This window comes from Aythya ferina, assembly GCF_964211825.1.
Source record: "Aythya ferina genome assembly, chromosome: 19".
NCBI lineage: Eukaryota > Metazoa > Chordata > Aves > Anseriformes > Anatidae > Aythya > Aythya ferina.
This window is the reverse complement of record NC_140309.1, coordinates 5,543,140-5,569,879: the sequence shown is the minus strand read 5'-3', so window position 1 is coordinate 5,569,879 and position 26,740 is coordinate 5,543,140. Positions and strand designations below refer to the sequence as shown.

Genomic DNA, 26,740 nt, shown 5'->3' with positions numbered 1-26,740 from the left:
CTGGATAAGAGGATCTGCACGAGCTTCTTCCTGAGCACGCAGCCGCCTGCGCTGGGAACAGCATTGCCCAGGGATGGGAGAGCAATGCTGTCTCCCTTGAACGTCTTGTCTTCACCCTCCAAGTTGCCAAGAAGCACACCAGTTACTGCTAATTCCAGCAACTGTGATCCAGGCACTTGTCTAATAAGGGCTGGACAGAGCCAGCTCATTCCACCTAGCACTTCTCATATCCGCATTCAGTGGCATTCAGGAGTCTGCAGCCACAAGCAACCCCGAGGACTTGGCACCGTGTTGGTGTAGGTGGTGTGTTTTGCTTTTGTTTGGGTTTTGCTTTTAAAACAGAAGGACCTAAGTCACAGAGGCTTGAAATCTCTTTCTGAGCATCTCTCAGAACAGCTCTGGCAAACTTCAGGAGCTGAACCCAAGTCTCCCAACTCCCAGTCTTGGAGTTGGACTTGAGACATCTTTCCACACTTAAGCCCCGAACCATCAGTCAGAAGTTCATGACTTTGTCACTAACACCACAGTTGGATTTGACCTTGAGATGAAAGTCTCCAGTCCTGTTACCAGTGTCTGGAGCCAGCCAGTCTCCAACCACACCGTGATTTTAAAACCATGTTTCTGCCAACACCAAGATGTTAAAGCTCTCTCAAACTTCATTATGAAGTGTGGAGAGTAGCTTGAGCCAGACTGGAATCTTGGCAGCAGTACTGTGATGGGGAAGTAGCTGTAGTTTTAATCCTCAAACGAGAGAGGACTTCTCAGGGCATGACAAACTTAGAGCTCAAGCATCACAGCCTACCACCCACCCTGAATTTCCTGGAAGAGTCCTGCTGTTTGCAGCTCTGTTCAGCATTGTGCAAGTCAGGCACGTGAAGGAGTCCCAGCTTGCTACCTCCACTTTGCTTTCACGTTGCTCTCCTCTTCAGAGCATCATTTTGTGACATGGCACCAAGGTCTGCTACGACAATCTCAGCACATCACACCATGGATATTTCTAGCTGCTGTTTGAGGAGGGGAGTAAAGAAAACTCCTCTAACAAAGCATAACCTGTGCTTCTGATAACCAAAGTATTCCTTTCACATTCATGTTGCTCTTGCACTCAAAGGAGAGGAAAAGCCATGCAAAAAGAAAAGAGGGTGCCTTTGAAAGATAAGCCTCAGAATGAAAATGTGTGGAAAACATAATGGGTAGGAAAGGGGGCTGGTAGTGGAATAGGAAAGCCTTGCCCTTGGATGCCACCTGGGCCACAAACACTGGCACAGAAATACTGCAAAACCATGGTAAGAGAGGAGGTTAGGACAAGCTACGACCTGCACTTCTTTTGTTCCCAGGTAGCTGAAGGGCATGCTCAGCACATGCAGTCCCGTTCAGCAGAAGACCTCTAAGCACAGAGAAGCGAGCTACCAACACCTGCAAGAAACACCACTGCAAGAACACACATCATTTACCAGCACTCTTGCTGAGGCTCACAGCCAGATCCCAGGGATCAGGGCAGCACGGGAAGAGGAACCCAAAAATCTCAACCAGCAGCCATCATTGTTACTAGATCAGAAAGGATTGGGAAAGCCAGGACTCCAAGCGTCTACCTTCCCCTGCAACTATTCCCACGGCAATGAGGTATCAACCCAGTAGATCCAACCCTGTCTGTGGTTATATAGCTATCATCTTTGGAGCACTGAAAATCCTTCCAAGTTAAAAACTAACTAAATAAATAAGTGCTAACTCTGCATTAAAATATCAGAACAAAAAACTTTTGGTAATTCTCCTAATATCTGGGGCACATGGCCTGATTTATGGACATGCCAAAAAACTTGAAACGCCTTGTGGAAAATCAGCACGTTCTGAAGTCGCACTTCCAATTTGTCAGGCTGCGCGCTCATATCCTGAAATGCTTGGCTGCCCGGGAGAGATGGGAGATTGGGAAGGGTTGGGCAAGTGTTGACATAGAAAAGAGTATCCTGTGGGTACATCCCTGCAACATATCCAAGGAATCCATTTCCCCAAGAAGCTATTAAGAACACATCCGATTCCCAACACCATCCCACTCCAGGCAGACCATGATAACTACCCCCTAAACAACTACCCCCTAAAGCCCACCAGGCACTGGTTACACCAGGTAGCTTCTCTACAGATCACCCATAGGATACCTTCACCCCAAACCAGAGCCACAGCAGACACGGGGCGGGGAGTGCCTTTATCATCATCTTGGTACTTACAAGCATGGCAGAGACTACTACGCTCTGAATTTTTTGTTCCCTGCAGCCCTGCCAGCCTTCCCAGCACAAAGCCTGTAGATCCCCAGGTAAGAACATAACCAGGGTTTCAAATATGCTCCTTCAGACACCAGACAAAAACCTAAACCTGCAGCTGCAGGACTGCTGGAGGCCATTGCACATGCCCAGCCTTTGCCAAAGGGGAGGAAGGGAACTTGTTTTCAGTTTGCTCTTTTCTGGTTTGCAGAACTTATCAACAGCCTAAAACCCAGAAAATTGGCACCTATATGCCTCCCATCTCATGCTAGGCAAAGCATTGAGCCTGTAGCAATTAAGCCTTCAAAAGCAGAGCAGACTGAAATGGATGATTCTGCAGAATTCCTTCTTTATTATTCAGCAAACTAGCTTGTAAAATACCCCAAGGAGCAGAAATGTGCTCAGTTTAAATAAAAGTTTAAACTTTTTTTAAACTACATCCAAAAATATGGAACAGCAAGAACGATCCAGGCAAGACATATAGCCTGCTTACATTAAAAATACCGTCAAAAGCACATACCTGTGATAAGCCACACCACATAGAATGCCAAGGGGTGAAAAAGATGCAATGGCCGGCAGTCAGCAAGGCACTGCAGCTCATGGGGATTGTCTTTACTGCAAGAACACTCTCCCCTTCCACATCTGCCCACCTCTGAGCAATGTTCAAAGACGACTGGTAAGAAACTTGTTTGAGGTTTCAATGTTTGAGGTTTCAATGGCTCTTGCTGAAGCATGGGAGCCAGGTAAGACCATCCCTGTACAAGCCAGCTATGGGTTTCCAGAAAAGTGTCCAGATTCTCTGAAGCCAGACAGTGCTACAGAGAGTGGATGCTCAAAGGCTAGAGTGAAATGGAGCTATATGACCACTAAGCACAGCAAAAAAATAGATAAAAACCTCACACAGCCTTGCTGGGAACAATCATTCTTCTAGGATGAATCAAGTAAGAGAGGAGTCAGAATATCCTACCATAAACTGAAGAAGCAGGCTTCTAGATTTGATATATGGATTTTCATAGCAACAGTTTGAAGAGGTAAATTTTTGCCTTCCAAAGGTAGTGCATGAGCTGTCAGGCTGTTCTCACATGCTCTTAACTCCAGAGATACTGTTTTATTGTCCACAATAGTCACACACACAGGCTCTAAACAAAATTGGGCTCATATTGCCCCATCAGGGCAAGAAATTGTACTGCTCTCAAAGTCATAAGCCATAGTAAGGCAAAGGAAACACTAACTCATAATACATTCTCATCTCTCAGGAGAGGTAACATCACTTGACCAAAGGCACAGGAAGACATAAAACCTCTTGCAACTAAACACAGGTCTTAAATCCGTGCCTAGTCTATGAAACCATCATTCTCCATGAGCCTCAGGGAGGGCTGAGTCCCAGGTATGGTAGAATTGTGCGTTAGCCTCCAGGTGCTGCAACAGAATGACTGCTCAGAAGAAGGGTCACCATTCGGGTGCCTGGGTTTACCGGCAGCTGGGTGCAACCATGAAGGCGGACTCCCAGTGATTAGGTTGCCACTGAAACACCAAGCAAGAGACTTTATCCCTTCCTTCAGACAGATGACTAGCATGCAACTTTTCTAAGTACATTAGGAGCTTCAGCCAGACTGCTGGAAAGCTGCCTGTTCGCTTCGTAGTGTGACAAAGCAAAGGCATATCCTACGGCATGCAGAAGCTGAAGCCTTCACAACACAAATGGAGAGAGTTCAAGAGCAGAAATCTGCTGAAGGAAAGCCTCCAGCCAAGACCACTCCAAAGCAACTCAGCACCCAAGCTAAATAAAGAGTCTGGGGTGGAGGGCAAGAAGAGAGCAGCTCATCCCATCCCAGCCAAGATGATGACACTCCTGCAAAAGCAGCACAGCTGCCAGCTTCCCAAGAGCAAGTGAACAGACAGCGAGGACATCGCGCAACCAAAGCTGCTGGGCTGGGGATCTCACAGATACTCCCCTGTCAAATGCCTGACCCTCAGCGGCAGTTTGTGCAATGAGGAAAAGAAACATAGCACGAATGAATGGGAGACAGGAAATTGACTAAATCCGTGTCTGGCCACGCTGATGTCTGCTTGTAAGCAGCGTCTCTCTACCAGAGAGCCCCTCTCAGCTGTCACCGCGCAGTTGAGAGATGCCTTTTTTTTTGGCTGGCGTCCCTTTTGCTAGTGAGCAGCCTGATAACGGGTGCTGGCAGAATGAAGGCTCTCCCTGATACGGTTGACTCCCTGCAAACAAGGAGATGAAAACAGTTTATTTCAAGTCACAGCTGGGAAAAATACTATAAAGCCAAAAATAATGCCAATAGCTTACTGACAATTTGCTGTGCTCACAATCAAGCATAACACCACGTGAATCTGCCTGTGCATCCCCTTCAAGCACAGGCACCAGAAATCTTGCTGATAGAAGAACAGAAGGGCCAGAAGATCATTAAGTCTGTCCTTCAGGCAAAAGGGAAACTTATCTTTATAGTACCTGAGCGACCACAGGGACATAGAGAGCGAGATCACATTAGCCATAGACAGACTTTGAGTAAGCCTGACACACCCCAAAGACCAGACTTGCAGAAAACTGAAGCCACAGAGGTGCTGATACAGAGTAGGAAAGGAGGAAACAAGTTATTTGATGGGAACAAAGCATTGGTTGGGTAAAGTACTCTTGCTGGAGCTGTCTTCTAGTGCAGATACATGCAAGTTTATGGCAGCACTGAGAACTGTAAATAAAATAGAGAAGTTCCTTCATATTACAGGAACAAACTTGAGGACTGGTGAGCTACAGAAGGCAATAGGTAATAGGTTTAGTGACACATTTTTTGGTTCCCTACCCGTGAAGCACGTGCAGGTTTCCTCCTGAGGTTTGGGAAGCGTGAGGACAGGACACTATCACATTTGATACCATTTACTGCTTTCCTCTGTTGAATGTATCTGAGAATATCCTTGGTACCAGGAATTGAAGCATTCTGCAATTCAGTCCTTCAGTACCAGTATTAGATGAAACATGAGCACGGGTGACCTTTGCCATTAGAGGCTAAAGGCACATGGTGGCTAAGTGGACAGCCCACAACTGTTATGCCACTTCTCTCATTCTTTTTTGGGGAAAGAGTTGGTTTGAAACACAAAAAGAGGCAGTATTTGCCCTGACTGCAGTGCCAATACTCACAGATGCTTTTGCCCTGCACAACAGACTCATCAAAGGAAAGAAAAAAGTGAAAAAAGACTCCTAAAAGCAGGGCAGCAGTGTCACCCAAAGCTTTCAGACATGTGAAGGTAGCTTCTGGGATTTGGTTCTTTGTTTTGAAAAACTAAGTACAGAATGACTCTCAAGCCCAGTAGTTACTGCAGAAACTGACACAGGACACCTGAGTTTAATTTTCTGTTCTGAGGAGTATTCTGTTCATCTTCAGTGTGAGCTTTCAGAGACTTCTGCTAGGAAGTCCTGCAGCTTGGAGGCTGGTATAAGCTTGCCTTTCTCTTCAAAGTCAATTTCCATGGAAAAAGAAGGAAACCACATAGAACTTCTCCACTGTTAAGGGAACTTCACTAACAAGTGAGGTGCTGAATAGAATAGGCACTCAACTGCCCTGCAACTTCAGGGAATTTCTCATTGCTATCCTTAGGAGTTTTCACCTGAAGATAGAAGATAGGTTTCACCTGAAACAGGAGAGAGAAAAGGGTTTGTTTTTTTTTTTTTTTAAAGACACAGTATTCATTTTATTGAAGGTGATGAGAAGTTTAGCTGTTAAAAAATAATAATTTCAGCTTGACTCCTAGACTAGAGAAAGCCAGTTATTCTCACATCCCTAGGTGCTGGCAGTGTGACACAGGCAGGCAACAGCACAGGCCCAGGAAGTAAGACTTCAACCAAAAATTTGCATGCACAAGTTGCACACCACAACATCCATCAGTTTCAGTGCCTGTTTTTCATTCTATCAGAAGTCAGATGCCAAAAAGAAGCAACCACCTATAAAAGATGTCTAGGATTAGGATAATTTATTTGACAACCCACTAAACTCTCGGGATGCCTGTGGCTTTGACTTCATTGCCATTTGTTCCTGGGGCTTGCTCTCTCTTACAGCGAGAGCACAGTAAATGATAAGGAGCTGGCACGTGCTGCTCCAGCTTTACCTTTGCTAATAACTGGGTGGGCTCCAGCACTTGCCAGCAGCCTTCTGGAGGTTATTGGGAATGAGAGGTGCAGGGTCTCTCTTTTTTTGTGTCACATGATGCATAATTAGGACAAATTATATACTCATACCCTTAGAAGGGTGCTGTTGGCTCTGGGTCCTCCCGCTTGTAAAGGGAGCAGAGCATTAGCATCTTCCCATCTCTTCTGGAAGGTTTCTTCCAGTGATCATCTTCCAGAAATGCAGCTCCCATCAGCTGAGGTTTCATCAGCTAAGAACTTAAATATTAATAACTCCAGCTTCCTTGTGTTATTTTTCACATAGAAAGAAAAATTGTGAAGTCTGCTGCCATTCTGCATTGTTTCCAAACAATTGGACTCGTCAAGCAAATGAACCAAGCTACATTTCAAACTGAAAACATTTTGTGAATAACAATGTCACAATGGCAGACAACTCCTAAAGTCTCGGGGTTAATAACGTAAGAAACAATGTATAACAGTAACTGCAGGAGCCCGCAAGAAGGATTTTTACCAGTAACATGATCAATTGTTTAGTACTCGTGAAACTGCAGTTATATTAACAAGGAAAAATATGCAAGATTTTTGGCAAGTTTGGGAGACAAGGTGAAAGCTCACAAGTTTCTAATGACAATTATGTGTGTAAAACGTCTGGGAAATTAAAAAGCTTCAACAGAAGTTTGGCCATGACAGTGTAAAATATTAAGTGTTTCAACCACAGCCTTGCATAAAACAAGACCAAAGAGACACCAAAGCAGATATATTACAAGTGAAAAAACTTAGACTGACCAGTGGCCAAATAGAAACTAGATAACCAACTGTGGTAACTGCCACATGGAAAATGTGAATTCCAGATGAAAAGAGTCTCAGGAGTAGATCAGTGCATGCAGGAGGCACATAGCCCGAGAAGATGGATCTCTGGGTATTTCTGTTGGTAGCTCAGCCACGTGCTGGCTAGGTTGTCGACTAAGAAGACCTCAAGCTGTGGCTGAACTGGAAACAACAGCAACAAAATGACTCAACTATGTGGGAAATTCATGTGGAAGTGAGATGTACATCTAGAGGACAATGACTTCTCTGTGCCAGCTCCCAGATGGGTGGGTAACGTTATTCTGCTCTGAGGATACCTTCAGAGAAGGCAGGACCCAACACCACAGACACTGTACACGGGAAGGGAAGGTGGCAGCTCAGGATAGCTATTGCACTTTTTTTTTTTTTTTTTTTTTTTTTTAATATGGATCCTAAGACTGTAAAGGATTGAAAGGCCAAAGTAGGCTAACAGCAGGCTACACAGAAGCTGACAAGCAACTATCTCCAAGCTTTGTTTCTCATCTAGGGAGAGATGACATCATGCTTTCATGCATGTCTCTAAAGGATATGGAGACACAGGAGTAAGAGGTGCTGCATGGGAATTCCTCGCTGAGAGGATGCTGCCTTTGTCCAGCACTGCCTGCAAGGACTTTGAGCAGAGCTTTCCAGTATATGTAATCAACATCCTCCTTAAAGACTTAGGTACGAGGACTTGATACCACCCAGTGCCATCGGGACAGTATCCCCGCTAACCCTGTTCAGTCACACTGTACTCTGATGGACTCTGTTTTGCTTCATGCCTAACAGCAGCCTCCTGCATGTGGATGTACAAGCTGGCATTACAACTCAAGTTAGAATTGTTTCACACAGCTTGCCTCTAATACTGCACTTGCTTACATGCATACAATGGGCATTCCTTAGTTCTACCATCATGATGTAGAAGATTGTCTGACCCACAGAGCCCACTGTACAGTACTTAAAAAGCTAGGCAATTTGATGAGAAGTGCAGGGAAGTGTGTACAGGCAACGTGAGACATGAAGATTTTTACCTCACTAAGTTGGCACAAGGTCCAGGCCACCGGCAGCTCTGATAAACTCGCTGGATCACCGTTTCTGAACCATTCTGCACTTGGCAGGAAACTGTCCGTGTGACCGTGTAGTGACACCAATGCCTGTGGAAAGAAAGGACGATGTTAGCTCCAGTAAGACAGCAAGCTAAACCAACGTATTTAAGACTGCTTAACTAACTTAGTTCCCTTTTACAAAAAGATTACCCAACCAGTAGGCCAAGGGAAGCCAGTAGATGTGATTTCCCTTTTACTTGAGCAAAGCTTTCAATACTGTCTCTCACAGTATCCTTCTGGACAAAGTGTCCAGCACGCAGCTTGACAAGTTCATAACACGATGGGTGAGCAATTAGCTGATGGGTCAGGCTCAAAGGGTTACAGTAAATGAGGTGACATCAGGCTTGTGGCCAGTCCCAGTGGGGTTCAACTGGGCTAAATGATTTGGATGAAGAATTCAAATCCTAAGTTTTTGGATGATACTAAATTAGGGGAATCTGTTGACTCCTTGAGGGCAGAGAGGCCTGGCAGAGAAAGCTTCACAAGTTAGAGGGCTAGACAACCACCAACCACATGAAATTTAATAGGAGCAAAAGGCACATTCTGCACCTGGGACAAGGCAACCCTGGATATACGTACAGACTGGGGGATGAGAGGCTGGAGAACAGCCCCACACAAAGGCATCTGGGGGTTTTGGTTGACAAGTTGAATACAACTCAGTGTGCCCTGGCAGCCAAAAGGATCCACGGTGCCCTGGGATGATGCATCCAGCACAGCACTGCTAGCTGGTGGAGGGAAGGGATTGTCCCACTCTGCGCTGGTGCAGCTTCACCTTGAACACTGTGTGCAGTTCTGGGTGCCACAAGAGAAGGACATAAACTATTAGAGTGTCTGAAGGAGGGCAAAGATAGTGAAACAACTGGAGAGGAAGATGTAGAAGTGGCTGAGGTCCCTTCGTTTGTTCAGCCCAGAGCAGAGCAGGCCGAGGGGAGGCCTCATGGCGGCCTGCAGCTCCCTCACAGGGGAGCGGAGGGGCAGGCGCTGAGCTCTGCTCTCTGGGGACAGCGACAGGACCTGAGGGGATGGCATGGAGCTGGGACAGGGGAGGGTCAGGCTGGGGGTTGGGGAAAGGTTCTGCACCCAGAGGTGGTCGGGCACTGGGACAGGCTCTTCAGGTGAGTGGTCACAGCATGGTGCCCGCCAGAACTCAAGAAGCAGTTGGACAACGCTCTCAGACATATGGTTTAATTTTTAGGTAGTCCTGTGCAGAGCCAGGAAACGGACTCAAAGATCCTTGTGGGTCCCTTCCAGCTCGGGATATTCTACGATTCTATGACTGCAGTAAAAACAAAGTAACTGGGGGTGGGGTTGCTGCTTCTGCCAGCCATAATGAGCCCAACTTGCAGTCTTCCTTTCCCACCCCACCTCCTCCTCCCCATAGCTGCAGAAAGATTCCCTGCTTCTGCCAACCTGAACCACAAGAGATCCAGTAATGCCTCTTGCTTGGTCCTCAGAGGCCAGGGTTTTACAGTACATAATTTAGTTCTGTAATTTATCATAAACAATAGGATTTTAGAGGGGAAAAAAGGAAAAAAGTCTTCCAAATCTCCTGATAGTCAGCTCCCATTGTACTGGTCTTAATTTCATCCTGCTCGTTATGGTATCGCTCCCCAGCCTCCTAGCCCTCCAAGCAACATCTGAGCTGGAAACTTCTGCTGCTGGTGCGGCGGGGTTCACTGTCAGCAGGGCTCGAACAAATGGGCTGCACTGGAGAGGTTGCAGTCTAAAATCAGGCAAGACAAAGTACAGGGGAGGGAGGGACTGGAGTACTGTCTTAGCTCATAAGTGAAGAAGATAAGAGCAAGAACTCCACCACAAAGCATGGGAGAAGGCAGTAACTGCAGTGCCAGCCCTGGGAATCAGCACCCATTCAATCCTTCCACCTTCTCTTTAAGACCTTTTTAGGTTCAAATGTTGTGCTTGGGGAGTGCAGGGAAAGAATAGAGCACTTGTATTTTCTCTTTGTAAACATCACTCATACTCGCCCAATTCTGGTTCATATTTTTGCCTCTGTAACTGCAGAGGTAGCAGTTTTGAGAGCCACCTTCCCACTGCTCACACAGGGACAATAGGCACATCCCCTCCTCCTTCCCCATCCCACCTCCCCAGTGCCAGTCCATTTTCTTTACTATTTATCCTATTTACTGTGTTTCCCCCCTCCTTTTTGGACCTCCCCCTCTCTGCAGGAGGCTCCCCGCTCCGTCCCCATGAATAGGAGGCAGGGCTGCCAGCAGCCGAGCCACAATGGGCCGGCCGGGGCCAGCGGGCGGCTCACCCACACCTCGGCTACAGGCAGAGGGGCAAGCAGGGGCACCCGGCCCGAGGGGGGCTTCCACCCAACACCATCAGGCCCAGCAGCAGCACCAGGGCACAGCCACAGAGCTTTTCCTGCTGGTACTGCTCCTGCTTGCTGAAAATCCACTTGTGGTCCTCTGCTTCTCAAGAGCTTCCCAGACTTGTAAAGTGAGGTCGTAGAGAGCCCCTTCTGTCAGCTTTATTGAGGGTCTGTGGTAGGTTTAGGGGCAGTCCCTAAAACCCTAAGTGGAAAACAGCATTAAATATTTGTTGCCATGTGCTGTATGGGACCAAAGATTTCACTGCAATATGGCAGGGCAACCAGAGCAATACCTTCTCCCCACCCCAGGTGTTATATCAAACATTTAAGGAGTGAGAAGTGCTTCGGCCACCAGACTGCTCCTGGTACAGATGGAAAGTGACAGCTGCTGCGCTCAGGGTACAAACCCTGGACTAGCAGAGGTGTCTCTGCTAACATCTACAGCAAGGAGCCAGCGGGCAGTGTCACTTCATGATTAGTCCAAAAATCAGATGAACGAAGCCTCGGCTCACAGGACAACAGCAGGTACTTGAACAGGCTCGGCACAAGGCTTAGTGGGCAAAATCAGGAGACACACGAAGACAGGAAGAAGAGATTGGAAATGCAGTAACTCAAAATAAGTTATTGCTGATGGTTTTCCTTTCAAGCATGTGGTGCAATTGGCCCTCATTTCATCTCCCTGAGCCCTACCCACAGGGCTTGTTCAGAGGGGCACTGCTGGCTGAGAGCTGCCCACGCCCTGGGAACAGCCGCGTGAGTATGGAGGAGAAGAGCAGCCAGAAGGGGCGAGTATGAGAGGGGCCGAGGAAACCACAGCTCTATACAATTAACTCAAGTACATGCTTTTAGCACAGCGCTTACAGCTGTCAGAGGGACAGCACAAACCTTCTGCACAAGCCTCAGGACAAAAGCATTTCATGTCAGGCAAAACAAATCGCGCACACACAGAACCAGACAGGATAACAACAGGAGCACACGTCCTGAAATTATGAAAACCAGAACTTCTCGCTAGCATGCAAGGAGGAAAGGAACTGGTCCAGCCACAGGGGAAGAAGGAAGCAGCATTTCACATACTGACAACGTGCACCAGAGCAAGGAGGGCCACGGATACTGACAAATTCAGCACACAGTTACTGCTTCCTGAAACCAAGCACAGCTATCGAGGACTCCGGGGCCTTTCCGCACATTAAAAGCATTTTTCTGCCTTGCCAATGAAATCCAAATAAGTCAAGTATTTATTTACACACACTATGCTTTAGCTGTTTTGTAGCTTGTGTACATGTGCCCCTCTGGCCTTCTCCCATCACCGAGTTCCATTTGGGAAAAAAACAAAGCTGTTCCTGCCAGGCCTTTCATTAAGCGGGTGCTGCCGGCATGCACGCAGATTTCCTTTCTGAAATGGCCCAGAACTGCTGGGGTCTCTCACGCCTTTGTTCTACCTGGTCCTTGGAATAAGCTGCTAAGGAACAAACATCCCTCGCAGGTCACACAAATCTGGCAGTTGTGCTGCCGCTGCTGCTTTGGAGAAGCCTTGCCTTGAGCTGAGACTCACCAGACACCTCGTTACAGCCTCGTGGCAGAGCCAGGGGCAGCAGAGGGAGGTGTAAAGGCTTCTGCCTCACTTCAGAGCGTAACAGAGGGCTGCAGGGGAAGACACCGTATTCCCAGGTTCGTTTCCTCGGCTGAACTATCAGGGGCTTGTTAGAAAAGGAAGGAATGGGGGAATTGCAGGCAGTGAGAGCCTTCCCCGAGGCTCCCTGTTCCTTCGCTGCAGCCATCACCTGGGCTGACCAGGACTGGCAGCCCACGACAAAAACACATCCTTCCCTCGGGGCCTGGAACAGCCTTCCACGGTCTTCAGAGCACAATAACAGTGACAGAGAAATGCAACCCAGGGACTCTTCCCTCGAGCAGAACCACCAAACAAAACGGCCAAACCCCACAGACACTTGCAGTCTGACCTGAACACAGATTTCTCTAATTTCTTTGCCCTTTGCTTCCCATAAATAGCATCACATTCCTACAAATGCACCTTACAGGGGTTTGGTTTCTATACTGGCACAGAAGCAGGGGAGACAGAACAGGAGCACAGTAAATCATGATATGCAATTGGAATATAGGACTCAGCACTCCATATAGATACAATAGCACAGTGACTATGAGACAGACAGACAGACAAACCTACCCTGAGATTTCTCTTTGCAAGCCAGAAGTCCACAAGAGCAGCCTCCAGAACGCAAGCAGGCTTCAGACCAAGTGACGAAAGGCCCCATCATGGCTTACAGAGATTATAAATGACCCTTTATATTATATACAGATGCTAGCAAGAAAGGTTTAGGACTTTTACTGGCACGCATCCAGGATGGCAGAGAATGTATTACTGCTTATTCAAAGAGAATATTCCAACCAAGCAAACTAAATGATCCAAACAGCAGCTCATTTAGGGCTGGGGCTGCTGGATCTCATGCAAGCTCATCACCAACACATTTAGCACAATGCCCTGCAGTGCCTCATGGAATTGGTCTTCCACCACTCTGCTTGAAGAGGAGAGTCTCACAGTTGCTCTGCTTTCCCCAGCCATTTCCAAATGGACACCCTCCTTTCACAGCCTATTTAATCCTTGGAAGACTTTCACAGACAATTGAAGATCTGCAGATCATGGCCTGTGAGCTCCCAATTTAGCAAGTTTCAGTCCAGGACTGGACCAATATCTCATGTCTTGATCACGGCTGACAGCATGCTGCTCCAGAGGGAACACAAGCGCTGATGCCAGCAGATATCCAACTGTATTCGCTGCAGAGGTTCAGGATGTAGACGTTTCAGGCTAACTAAACATTCAGTGGCTTGCTTCTAGTTGAGGCTACTCTGGAAATTGCTATTCTGAGCCTAACTAGACACTCAGGAGATGCTGGAAGGAAGTTGCCCACTCTGCTGGCTCGGCAGAACCACTGACACGTGGCTTTAGGCACCAAAGAGGCAGGAAAGGCCAGCCTCCCATGGCACGGACAGAGCAGGCTAAGAGGCTCTCCCAGGGCTGCTGGACTCACCGGAGGCTTGAGCTGCATTTTGCTTCTGTGGGCAGACACCAGGGAGGAGGCTGTGTTCTGCACCCCAGCAGCTTTCTGGGCTCTGCCCCCTCTCAGCAGAAGCCTCATTTGGACGCCCAGTTCTTCCCCTGGAGACTCTAATCCTACAGCATGAAAGAAAAGGGACTGCAGAAGGTGGAGCAGCAGAAGGTAATGAATTAGCTAAAATACTGAAGCTCCTGAAGAGCCATATACTCACAGATCCAAGCTTAACTCCAGACTAGCATGACTGAATTAGCTCAGAGCACTCATTTTACGGACGGGAAGCCACCAGACAGCAAGCCTCCTCCTCCCCCATCTGGCCATCTGCATTTGCACAGCGCTGTTTGCTAAGGCCACCACCCGAAGGATGCAGAAGGGATGCCCCCACCCTCTCGCCCCCTGTAAATGCCTAAAGATTTCCACTACTGCAAGCTGACAGCCCCATCCCCAAAAGCAACGTCTGTTTCTTCCCCAGCCCAAGTGGCTGGCTTTGATCCAATCTCCTCGGACTCCTGGGGGTCCCCGGGGGGCCTTCCAAGGGGCTTGCGAAAGAAAAGGCAGCGGGTTGTTCGGAGGCTTCGTTTCACTGGACAGGCGAGCACAAGCTGAACGATGTCAGGAACCAGCAGGCTGAACTGATCGGGACTCAGCAAGCAGCCTGCTTAATCAAGAGCATGCAGCTCGAAAATGAGAGCAGCTACATTCTTGCCTAATCACTTGACAGTTCGGCTCCGCACACAGCTGACTCGTTGCTGCGCCCCGTTAGGGACAGACCTACAGCAGGCAGCGATGCCACACACAGGACCTGCTGGCTGACGTGGTCGCTGGAGGGAAGGACAGGGTTACAGCTCCCGAAAACCACGGCCCCGTGGCACAGCATGCTCTGAGCAGCACGATGTGCTGTGCTTTCAGTGGAGAGCGCTCAGACTCCAAACAGAGCCCCTTACACTGTTGTGGAGGTAACAAAGATGGAGATTTTACGTCTTTTTAGGGCTTCTGATAAAAACACATGCCATAAAGTGCCACACAAAAGCTCAGATCACCAAGCTTTAACCAGCCAAGAAGAAAGCAAGGTATTTCTGGAGAAATAAATATCTTTCTATGCACAATTACTTCATCAGCACCTGTTGCATACATTTAGGCATGAATCAGCCCTCCCCATTTCCAAGAAATCCTATAGATGTCTCTCAACAAGCTTGGCATTTCTGATGCCTGCGATTTGCCCTACAGCTCTGTGCTGTGTAAACAACTGCACTGAATTATCTTTCTGTTTCCATAAGGATAACACACTGTGTGTTATACTTAGCAGAGATCAACATTTAGGGCACAGAAAACAGTAGGAGTGTTTTGATAGCTAGATAGATTTCCCCGAGTTTCCTCATAACATTTTTCACTGGAGCTATCAGTTTCCCTGCAATCATGGAGAGGAATTTCAATAAAATCAGGTCACCGACTTTCACTGGGAAAAAGTTGCCGTTCTGACTCGATGAAAGCAAACCGTGCCCTTTTCTCTGTGTAAATAGTACAGCATCCTCCCTTGCCAGGACAGCAATCCGTCTGTTGTGTGCTGGAGCCTATCGTTAGGAGGGGTTCGTTACTTAGATACTCCACCGAGGCCAGGAGCTTAGGTTGCCCCGTGCATGCCAAGAAAACTAGCATTCAAAGGCTGCCAGGCTCTCTGTGGCATCTCTTCCTGAACCATCCAGTTTCGCATAGTCACATTATTCCTTTCTTATTCACAAACACACACCTCCCTCGCCACGCTTTGTTTCCCATCAGGATCAGGTTGACCAGCTAGCCCAGCTGCCTGTGACCAGATCGCTCCCTGCTGCTGTGATCCAGCTAAGGAGGAGACAATCCCATCACACACCACTGGAGAGCTCAGATAAAAATCAAGCTGGGTTCAAGCACCTCCTGTTCTCAGCCATATCTGAGCTCTCCCTGGGTAACTAGCTTTGGGGATCCAAGGCTGTCGTTCGTCTTGCCATCCAGAGAAAAGCCAGCTGCAGAATTCAGCTGTGGGCACCAGTGTCTGTGAAACAAGGATGTTTAGAGTCAAGGAACAGAGTCAGGTCTGCAGACTGATGGACCACTGCTAAGAAATCTACAAACGACTACCTGGCAGGTGTGGCAGGGGCCGCATACAAGCATATAATGGCAAGGTTTAGTTCAAAGCAGAGTCTGCTCTTCCATTACAAAATTTCCAGGGGTCTGCAAATCAGAAGACATGACAAGCCACAGTAATCTCGTTGTCAATATTGATGTTTTACGCATGCCTTACTCCCACTGAGTGCTTCAGGCATTAATAGAGGTTACCCTAACTCCTGTGAAAAAAAAGGAGAAAATTTTTGTAACAGCCTATTCATTTTGGGAAACGAATAAAACTGGAGGAATGCTAGTGCTTCTGAAGCCAGACAGCAGCAGCCATCTGAAGTAACATAGAGCCAGAGACTCAAACAGGAATAAGAGAAGTTCCAGGTCTCCCACTCCGCTGCATCGGTCAGACAAAGACTGGAAGGAGCTCCAATCTTTCTGCCCCCAAGTAAGTCTGAAAAAGAGACTATAAAAATCAGTTCTGCCTAGCAGAGTCAGATTGGACAATTTATCTAGGTACCTCCCAATAGCATAACCCTTCCCCAGGGGCCAATATGTTCTGTGCTCAGAGCACTTCAAATACTCAGTTGCCAATAACAGTCTTAAGTTCTCCCACACAAAGTGGATTATCAGAGACTGCTGGAGGGAGTTCAGTCCTAGAGGAATCTTTACCTTAGGAGGAAAACGCAATTCAGTCTGCACAACAGCTTTAATCTTCAGCAAGTTCTGCAGCCAAGCGCATTTAACTGTGCTTTCCTTCCTTTGTTGTGTGCATGGTTGACCTTCCAAACAGCATTACCTCGAGGGCTGAACTCGCTTCAATTCATAGGAAACTGCACAAAGTTTTGCCTTATCCTTTTGCAGCCATTGAAGTTACAGGGGCTGAGGGAAAAAACCTCTCCCTGCCGGAATTACTGAAAGCCTAGAAACTGAATAGCCAAATAGCACAGAGCCGTGGGTGCAACTCTGTTTTGAAACGGCGAGAGAACCCAGCTCCCCCAAGCAACATACAGCTTCCTCAGCCGTGAGGCCATCCCTCTCCTCTTCCAGTCCCACCTCATTCAGCAGGCACCTTCCAGCTGCCGTAACAAAGCGGGGCTCAGAAGGTGATGGCCCTCCTGTTACACACGGCATTCATTCCTGCAGCTGATCCACCCTCTCCATCAGCGCTCACAGAGATTATAACAGACACAGATGGGGACCTGGAAAAGGTTGAGCAGGCAGTATGAGAAATAAAGCCAAGTCTCACAGACTGTGATCAATACCCACACTTCTGTGCCCACGCATGTCTACGGGCACATACAGGAAAGGGCTCAAGGAGGATTTCTCTAGCATGAAGTCCCTGTGCGTTACATCCACCACCCAGCTCCTCTCAAATTGCTAGTGGCACGTTCTGCCTGAACCAAACAAATATGGTTGACCCAAAACATAATTATCCTCATCAGGAAAATGAAAGAGGTTAGCCCATGACTGAGCGCTCAGAAATAAAAGGGGGGTTCACTCCTTTGAAGCGCTTTGCTTTTACAGGCATTCTTTATGCTCTCGACTGTTTTGTGGCTCCCTCCCCCAGGCTTATCACAATCGATGAGAAGACAGTAGTTTCCAGTGCTCACAGAGGGAGGGAAGAGGAAACGTACAGAAATATCTGTGGAATCTGTCTTTGTTAAATTAGACTGACTCGATGGAATTTGGCATTTGATATCCATGCAGCGTGGAAATCATGCACAATTACAACCTAGTATGTCATTTTAGCAACATAAAAGCTCCTTGAAATAGAGCTTTTGAAAAGAAGAACCTGAGCCTAAGCATTTTTGCGCAGCTGGATATCACAGCTGTAGACAGGTCTCCTGCCTTCCAACATGCTTGCAGATCTGGTCCGGTCATTCCTAGAAAGCTTAGCCTGGGAGGGAGGGATGAAGTTAAGGGAAAAAAATTCCATAAGACATTGATTAGAGGTACAAAGCTGGCACTTAAAACACCAAATACTGGTCTGAAATATACCTGTGTTTATAAAGAGCACAGTCGCCATTTGTCTGTGTGCCCTCCTCTGAAAATCTGATCCAGAGCTGCTAATGCTGAAGACAGCAGCCCTGATCTTCATTACAGCGTAAAACCAGTTTTTAATCCAAGTTAATACCTCTAAATTGCACCAACAAATTCATTCAGAATTAAACATCAACTTTGAAGTAGCAGGAGATGGAAGGAGTACGAGTGACAATGCAGGACAGACTTATGCCAGCTTGCCCTTAAAAATCTTTGGAGAGAGAAAAACATCAAGAAAACCAGCATAAGGAGTCAGCAACCCAGTAACAATGTCCCATGCTTTATGAATGCTCCTGTTGTGGCTACAGAGCCTCCTCCACCACCCATAAAGCTCCAACCCCTGGCTGTCAGAGTCCCCTTGCTATGTTACATCACAACAAAACAATACTTTGCACAATGTGCATCCACCAAAAAGGCTAGATCAGTCCCCTGCATTTATGGGCTGTACTAGCTGCTTTTCAGCATCTCCTCCAAACCTGACCATGCAGGGCACGCATACATCTGCATGCCTCAACAGCTAGTCCATGTGGATTGAGGAGGGTCTGCTCCTGAATCTATTTTTTTTTTTGCTTATATAGCTCCAAGCAGGCAACAGCACATCTTTGTCCCTCAAATTCAGCCTTCTGTTGCCAAACTCACAGCACTTACCAGCAGCAATGAAAGCCACATGCATGACAGGAACACAGGGACTCAGCCTAGACGAAGCAGTGTTTTTCATTAGCATTATACTGGCACCAAAAACCGCAAATTACAACGAGAACAAAAGGCAGTGTCAAAAGGAGAGCACCGAGTGTATCAGAGGAGAAAAAAATAAGGTGGTACAAACAAGTTGTTGCTCCGTATCAACTGCACCGTGTTCATCTGCCCATTTAATGTGCACGTTCCAGGTTCTTCCTGGGGCTGAACAGTAGGAATAGGACTGTCAGCAAGGAAAAATACACTCTTTGGAAAGCTAAAGAGAAAGCTATATTGCAGGAGACCCCACCAAGCATTGCTTTTTCTCTTTAAGGGGGATACAGATTTGTTTCCCTGAGCTGTTTCTATCCTCAGAGCACTGCCCTGTGAACTCCCAGCACGACTGGCTCAAAAAGGCATTGAAAAGCAGAGCACCAGCTTCAGACTCACGGACGTTAGGGTGCAACTGGAAGTGTCTACACAGGTAAACAGAGCCCAGAGCATTTCTAGCAGCACTTCCTCCACCTGCCATCCCTCCTCTTTGCCTGCGCTGTTACAACCACTTCACTCAATCCGGGTCCCCAATTCATTCAGCAACACTCAAAGTGCTCCGTGGGCCCTGGTACAGAGGAGACTACGTGGCAGACCTTTCTAGAAGAGCAGTTTGATGAGTGTCTGCCCATCACTGTGGGGAGCTAGGTTTAATGAACCAAGGGAGCCTCTCCCAGGCTAGCACAAAGTTGCACTGAGTGTGCAGGCTCAGCTCTTTTCCCCCCCATCACTTCTGTTTCAGGTGGCTGCCATACAAAGAGCCAGACATAACATCCTCATTGGAAGGGCCAAAGAAACAGCACCAGCCACAGCCTTTCCTTCAATGCAAATTGTAAGAAAACCCTACAACTCCCTAAGGTTTCCTCTGCTGGCGGAGAAAGTTAGCAGTAAGACAGTCCAGACAACTCCATCTACTCGTACTGCGTCAAGACCAACAACCCTGCTTCCCCTTTGATTTGCCAGCTCAGTCACTCCAGTCTAGGCAAGCTACCGAAGTTCAGGTGCCCATCAGCCAGCGTTTGCATTAGACCTGAGACAGGGGTACTGATGATGCTTCAGAAAAGTTTTTGTGGGGCAGCTGTACCCAACAAACATGCTTGTACTGCAAGAACTAAACCCCTTTCTTCAGTAACTGCTCCAAACCAGGTCATTCTGACTAACGGATGGGGTAGGTGAAGCCGGGGGGCTTTTGCTTGCCCAGCTCAGAGCCCCCCGAGCTGAGCCAGGCAAGGCCCCACTTCGGAGAAGCAAAGCCTCGCAAACGCTCTCTGGCTGGGCATTCACAGCGTTAATCAGTCTGAAAAACAAAACCCAAAGCCTGCGTGTTAATTTGCTGTTTAAATTGAAAACTTTTTCTTCCATGTCTGCCATGTCTGGCACAAGGCTGTCCTGGGCGTTACTACAATAAAAAATAATTTGGAAAATAATCCTATTGTTCCAGTCACACCCAGGGGAGTTTCATGTGTAGGGAAGTAGGAACATCAAAACTGAGATCTGCTGCGTGATCAGAGCGCTGAGCTTGCCCTTTACAGCAGTTCGTTTTGAATCCAGTGCATGCTGGGGAGCGATCTGGGGCTGTAGGATGTCTCCATGGCTTTACGGTTACTGATTCCTACTCACACAACCGAAAGCTTTCAAAAGGCATCTCTAGTGCAGCAAAGTATCAATACCCTTTGCAAGCACGTGTCCACCCCCACGGTCAGTTCAGTGACCCTGTCCTTCCCTCCACTCATTCCCAGTGCCCATCTAAACGGGCAATGGGCTGCCCTAAAAGAAACCCAGGTGCCAGTCACGAATGTTTTCACCATGCAAAGTGGAAACCATGCCCAGTGCTCCATGTGAACGCGGATGCAGTACTTACAGGCACAGGATATTCAGCCACAGCAGCAGCCTCTGCTCACCTTGTGCCAGGCTCCCCCGCTTACACTTGGCCCACTGCGTTGGTCTGGCACCGTAAAAAGTATCTGCAGAGCATTTGCTGCAGCTCAGCTCCTCCGCACTCACTCATCCCAAACTCCTGTGAGCGAGGGCTCTGCTCTGCCTCAGCGGGTTTTAAACTCCCTCTTATCCAGATGGTGCACGTTAAATCACACAGCCCGCTGCACGTAGATGGCTACGAACAGACTGTACGAAGGCATCTAGAAACAAAGTGCTTTAATATATTTTCAGTTAAGAAGGATCTTCTACCTTTGACACATCTTTCTAAGTTTTTACAGGTTTTTGAAGTAGGCTCCATATCTCCCTTCCAGCCAAGAATAATTATTAGCTCTTTTTGTGCAACCAGGTTTGTTCACTAGAAAAAAAGTCTTTAAAAAAAGTCCTCCTCTCGTGAACAGAAACACTAACACCTTTCCCTGTTATTAAAAAATTCTTGAGCAATCTAAGAAACCGCTTCAGTGCCTCAGCACTTGGGAAACCTCTATTTGGAAGGGAGATGGTCTTGAGGGAGGAGATCTACATTTCGGTATCCAGGTGGAAAATGGGTTTGATTTGGCCAAGTAATAACAGACGAAAAAAATCCTATAGCCTGTGCACGCACGGTAGATTCCTTCGGAATGATAACAGTGCCTTAAGCACTCCCCAGGACGCACACGGGAAAGGGGATGGGGAGAAAGCAGCACCAAGGCAGAGCGAGGTGACAGCAGGAGCCCTGCAGGGGACACAGAGGGTTGGGCAGGGAAAAGCCCTGCCTGCTCTGTGGGGAGCTGCAGGAGTGGCACATTGCGTTAGATGGGGGCTGTAGGGGTTTGCTGCTGTTGGAGTTTAGAGTTACCTGCCAACGCAAAGAGGCAGGACAAGCCAGCTGTCTTCTCCAAGGCAGGGGAAAACCCCACAGTGTACTTTCAACAAGGAACTGGGAAGGGTGAGGAGTGAGGCATGCAAAGGACGCGTGCTCCTAAAGCAAAGGCCTCACCAGCTGCTGGGACTGGAAGCATCTGGAGCTACTGGAGAGAGAAGTGAGAGAAGCCTCGCTCTGCGGCAGCTGACAGGACACACACACACACACATCCCACTTTAGACTCACGCTATCCAAAACTTGGGATCGACTCAAGGCAAAGCCAGAGAAGACAGCCTGCCTTCCTCCCCCTCCACACAGACCTGTGCAGAAGGAGACATCTGGTGACACAAAGGTGTGGAAGATGATTTGAATAAATCATTTATGACCTCAATTTGATTGATGGGTCACAGGTATTTCATATTTTTACCATTTTTCCTTCATCATTTGGAAAGAACAGCATCCTGCTGCTTTACTTACTGCAGGCAGACCAGCAAACCCATGAAAGATACGGCTGCCCAGCGACTGCCCAGCCTACAGCTTATTATCATGCCAGAGCACACACGCAAGCAGCCTTTGCACACCACAGCTGAAGTTTGGTCACGCTTTTTCTCCCGCATACACACATATATGGCAGATTCCCTTTACACCTCTCAGTGCAGCTCGGGGGAAATATTTACATGCGGCAGTCCAGTAGAAGAAGACAACACGTGTCACTTCTTGTAGCAGAAAAAAATGGGATGAATTTGGATTGAGAGCACTCCCACGTGTACAAGTCAAAAAGGTTGGTTGAACCCGAGAGCATGGAACAGGGCGAGATGACAGAACAACTATGGAGCCATTTCCTCTTGCAGTCAACGTGTCCGTGGAAACACCCTTCAATTTTTCAGTCATTACTGGCAAAATCTGAGCCTCAAATTCTGTGGGCTGTGTGCAACTCCAGACAAATGCCTTTGTTTTGAAACACACAAAAATACACAACGGAGCTCATGGTGGCATCCCGCAAAGCAAGCCTTGCCTCCTTAAGGCACAGAGACGCTTACATGCACATCAGTAACCCAGGCGTGGGCAGCACAAGGCGCCTCCCTGAGTCCACCAAGGGACCAGGTGAAGCACCCTTTCCAAACCCATCTGATTTTTAGCTGTATTCAGCTCCAAAGCCAAGTTGCCCCAGTCATATCCCACCACATCAACTTTCCCACCGCAGTCACAGCTCTGTCCTCACCTTCCCAGACACCAAGCAGCGACTCCTCCAAAAGGTACCCGGGCGCTGGACGTTTGTTTGCAGTGAAGTTGTGTGGTGGTTTCGAGAAGCTGCTTTGCAAACCTTCTAGTGCAGATGCCTTTAACCACTTGGCAGGGGCTGCCAGACAATTAGAGCTTGATTGTTTCAAAGGCCATTACCCAAGAAGATGAACGTGTTGCTGCAGTCCTTGCAATAAGTTTCCAATGGCTTTGGTTGCAGAGGTTTTGAAAGGGTTTTAGCAGACTTCCAGCTACACTATCAGGACTCAAGCGTTTTTCTGGTGCTTGGCAATACAGGCTCTTACTATTTCTGCAACACGCACTCAAAGCTTATCCGCAGGCCTATAGACTAATTCCTGCAACTTCGTAATCCAAAATTTTTGTATCATTTGTGATATACATTAGCGACTTCCAGTAACAGTGGCCCGAGAGACAGCGTTTTACTATGCGATAGTTCAAACCATTTGGCTCCGTGCTGCAGCCTGAAATACACTGCAGGGAGGCTATATATTTTGCTTCAGGTTATGCTGATTTACAACAGCTCTAGGCCAAGTGCTGCAGCATCCTACAGAGCCAATTTGCCTCTTTCGCTCTTGTACGTAAGAGGCAGCATGGGACCAGAGAAAGCTTGCAGCATCACAGCCCAGAGCTGCCTTTGCCCAAAGGCTGGTGCTGCTTGGTAGCACCAGCTGCCACAGGGCTTTCATCGCATGCCCAAGGGTCACTGCTGCTTCCACCGGTGCGTAATTAATTCAGCCTCCAAAGCTCTCGCTGGAGACGGGGAGAGGAAGCACCACAGCCTGTGCCACTGCTGCTCACCCCAGCCCCGCTCAGCACCTCCCTCCCCAGCCCCCAAACTAACCTCTTTGTGTACGCCAGGCACAGACCAACTCCCAAAGAGTAATTTCAGTCATCTGTGCTCCGAGAGGTGCATTAAACAAGGAGCACGACGACCTCCATTCTGTAAGAGTGGAAGTTTACACAAGTGCCAAGTATTATCATGGATAGCTTTTATTATAAACTTCTACATGCATTCACATACAATACGTTGGATTTTGCAGCTTTCCATCTAAGATCTAACCACACCCTCATGAAGTACTCCCCAGAGCCTTCCTTTACATGAAGGGAAATATTACTATTCCCTTTTTAGTCAGGGGAAAGAAAAAAGTCAGAAAGAGGAAATGTACAAGTCTCAGTTCCCAGACTCTGTGCTGCTCTATAGAATACACTGAGCATTGAAGGGAATGGTCTTTTTCTTGGGAAACAGGGTTGAAAACAAAGCCTTATGAATCAGCCAGCTGATAATTAAAAGCAACCAAATCCAGATCACTTTAAGCTGCACATGAGAATCTGGACTCCTCAGATGCCGAATTCCTCTGCCGACCAGAAAAGCCAGGGTCACTTGCCCAGCTGGTCACCATTGTTCTGTCCAATAAAGTTCTGGCAGGAATGCATGTTTAACAAAATACAGAGATTAGGCATAACAAAGAATGCGGCTCCCCCCTCTCTGTTTAGGTTAGTTGGGTTTCCCATGTTGAAATACTGAGGCTTACACATATCAGATTTTCTCTGTCCCGTACTGCTAGCGCCAGTGACAGACACAGGCTGACAGCCCGGTTCTCAGGATTGACACTATTTTAGCTTTCAGTTCATTAAAAGCAGCATAAAAAGCTTGCCCCAAAGCTGCAATGACCATTAAATCAGTGTTTTCTTGGGTCTGTAAAGTACCAAAAAAAGAAAAGCTCCCTTTACCTCCAACACGCCAGAAACAGCAAGTTAGACCAAGCCGAAGAATCAAGGTGACAGATTTCAAGTACCTTGCAACAGGGCAGCTCATCTTCAATTTGCTCAGATTTCCCACAAGAAACCCAGCATCCAGCAGGCAAACGCAGCATCAGGAAGGCAACGATCTTCCTAACACCTGACTCAGCTCCTGACGGTAACCAGGATCTTTTGTTCGATCTCCAACCAGGCATGCGATATTAGCCAGATGCCAAAACGTCACAAAACCAAGTCACACAGGGAATCTTACAGAGATCTTCAGAAATCCTGTAAGTCTTGTCGGGACGCAGCTTTTACCGAGTCAGACACCATGTGCAAGGCAGCTCTGGTACCTCACAGGGCCAGCAATTTCTCGAAGTAATATTAGGTGGACAGAAATTTGTGACCCATAAGTAGATTCTCAAAGGATATAGCCCTTGGAGAGCTGTGTGCAAGAAGGCCAGAAACAGCCTGGTTGCACCTTAGTTATCTGGAGGATAACATCAAGGATTTCTGAGCTGCCATGTGGGGTGGGTGTGACAGCTTGCACTGCACCAAGTGCACTTTATAGGTAGGGAGCATCTAAGAGCCTGTTACAATGGCAGTCTCTCCTCCCTTTCTGCCTTCATAAAAAGTTGGAAAATAATTTTCTGTGAGAGCCACACATTAAACTAGAACAAGTATGGCTGAGATACGGAGCCACCAACAGCCTGATTCAGGGTTTTTCTTCTAGGAGAGCCTTTTTAGTCATCCTAGCACAGCACCAGAAATCACGTTTTAGCTGGTGTCCCTTTCACTGCCACCTGAAAATGAAAACAACTCCAGGTTTGTACAAGGTAGCAGTGATGAGATGAGCAGCCAAACGGCCCACCCTGAGCAGGGACACAAAAAATAGACTAGGAAAGCAAAAGAGAATCAGGCCAGAGGAGAGCCTGGAAGCCAAGCAACCTAAGGGAAGAGGAAGAGAAGTGGCAACAGATGAAAAAGCCTTTTCCTGTAGAGCAGATGAGCAGCATTTCCCTCGCGGTGGAAGGGAGCGTTCACGCCAAGTCCTTCACACACCAAGGCGCGCTGGAGAGCTGCTGGTGGAGCTGTCACCCACTGCTGCCTCGAATAAGGATTCGAAAAAGCTCCCTGTGCTCTACTGTGTTTACAGCAATAATGAGAGCCTGGAGGAAGGGGTTAGGAACATCTGAGTTTAATAAGGGCTGAGCAGCACACAGCAAAGAGAAACGGCTGCCCTTCCGTTCAGGGCTACCACACCCCACCAAGCTCCGCAGCACCCCGCCAATGGCAGGCTCAGTGCGGAGACGTTATGTCATCCCAGCAGCCGCAGCAGCCCATCTGCCCCAAGCCTTTTCGTGATGAGAAGAAGCATTTTGAACCAAGCTGAGAGCTCCCAGCACCACTCTTTTGAAGGGCTAAATAAGCACAGCCCTGGGGGGGGAAGAGCAGATGGAGACTGACCCTGGGCACAAGAGAAGCCAAGAAGAGACGGGAAGTTTTTGTGCCTTAACCGAGCAACTCCATCTCACAAGGTCATCGCAACAGGGCGAAATGGAGATCCAGCTCATTTAGCACCCATACTGCTGCCTCTTCTTAGTCCTAAAGAGCTCCAACACCCCAACAGATCAGCAGCATCCTGTTCTGTATGACAAACTGCAATAGAAGACCAGTCATTTAGCACGCAGCTTCTGTGGTCATACTTGCTGCACACCCTCTCTCACAGCCTGTCTCCAGAACTGTCCTCCTGTGACGCAGGTATCTTTCCTAAAATGCCTTTGTCTCCAGTGTCTGCGTGATACTCTTTTCCCACCTCATGTATATGAGGTTTTTTGTTTGGTTTGGTTTTTTAACCTCTTTTCAAGTATTACGTTGCGAAGTGGAAAGCAGGAATTGAGGATTGTCCATCTGCAGAGTCAAGAACAATTTACTCAGTAGACCTTGGTTAAAGGACCGTGTCCATGGGGATATTTCCCTACCCCATAACTTCACTACGCTGGCGTTTCTGAGATGCTCTGCGCAAACACGTGCCTGTATCTAGTGCAAGTACTGCAAGGAAGATCACTTCCATCCAGTTCCTAGGGGCAGAAAAAGTTGGAAGCAATTAAAAGGACGTCTGACTCCATAACCTGATGTCAAGATTGGACATGAACAGATGCGTTTCTAGGCAGTGGTACCTCGCATTGCAGTTGAAGTTAATGTTTTGACAAATGACTTACTTGCTCAGCACAAAGCTGTATCGCCGCGTACCGACAGCCCCAATCAGCTCTCGCAGGACAGACAGGAGACACGCGGCACAGAGGTAATGGGAAGAGTCCTACATGAAAGAAGCTCACAGATACCTTCTCTTCTCAGCTTCAAAGAGGTT

At 47.8% G+C, this 26,740-nt stretch overlaps 1 protein-coding gene across 12 annotated transcripts in view; it reads right to left on the bottom strand.

The window, feature by feature from the left end:
- The window catches only part of COL26A1 (collagen type XXVI alpha 1 chain), a 187,168-nt gene that overhangs the window by 141,480 nt on the left and 18,948 nt on the right, over nt 1-26,740 (bottom strand). For 11 of the 12 annotated variants that reach the window (XM_084493557.1, XM_084493551.1, XM_084493559.1 and 8 more), the window contains one exon: nt 8,247-8,369. In XM_084493557.1, coding sequence (XP_084349683.1) covers nt 8,247-8,369 — 123 coding nt within the window. Of the gene's footprint in view, nt 1-8,246; nt 8,370-16,874; nt 17,021-18,509; nt 18,557-20,448; nt 20,726-26,740 lie in introns of all 12 variants that reach the window. The other variant, XM_084493553.1, reaches the window with a different exon arrangement.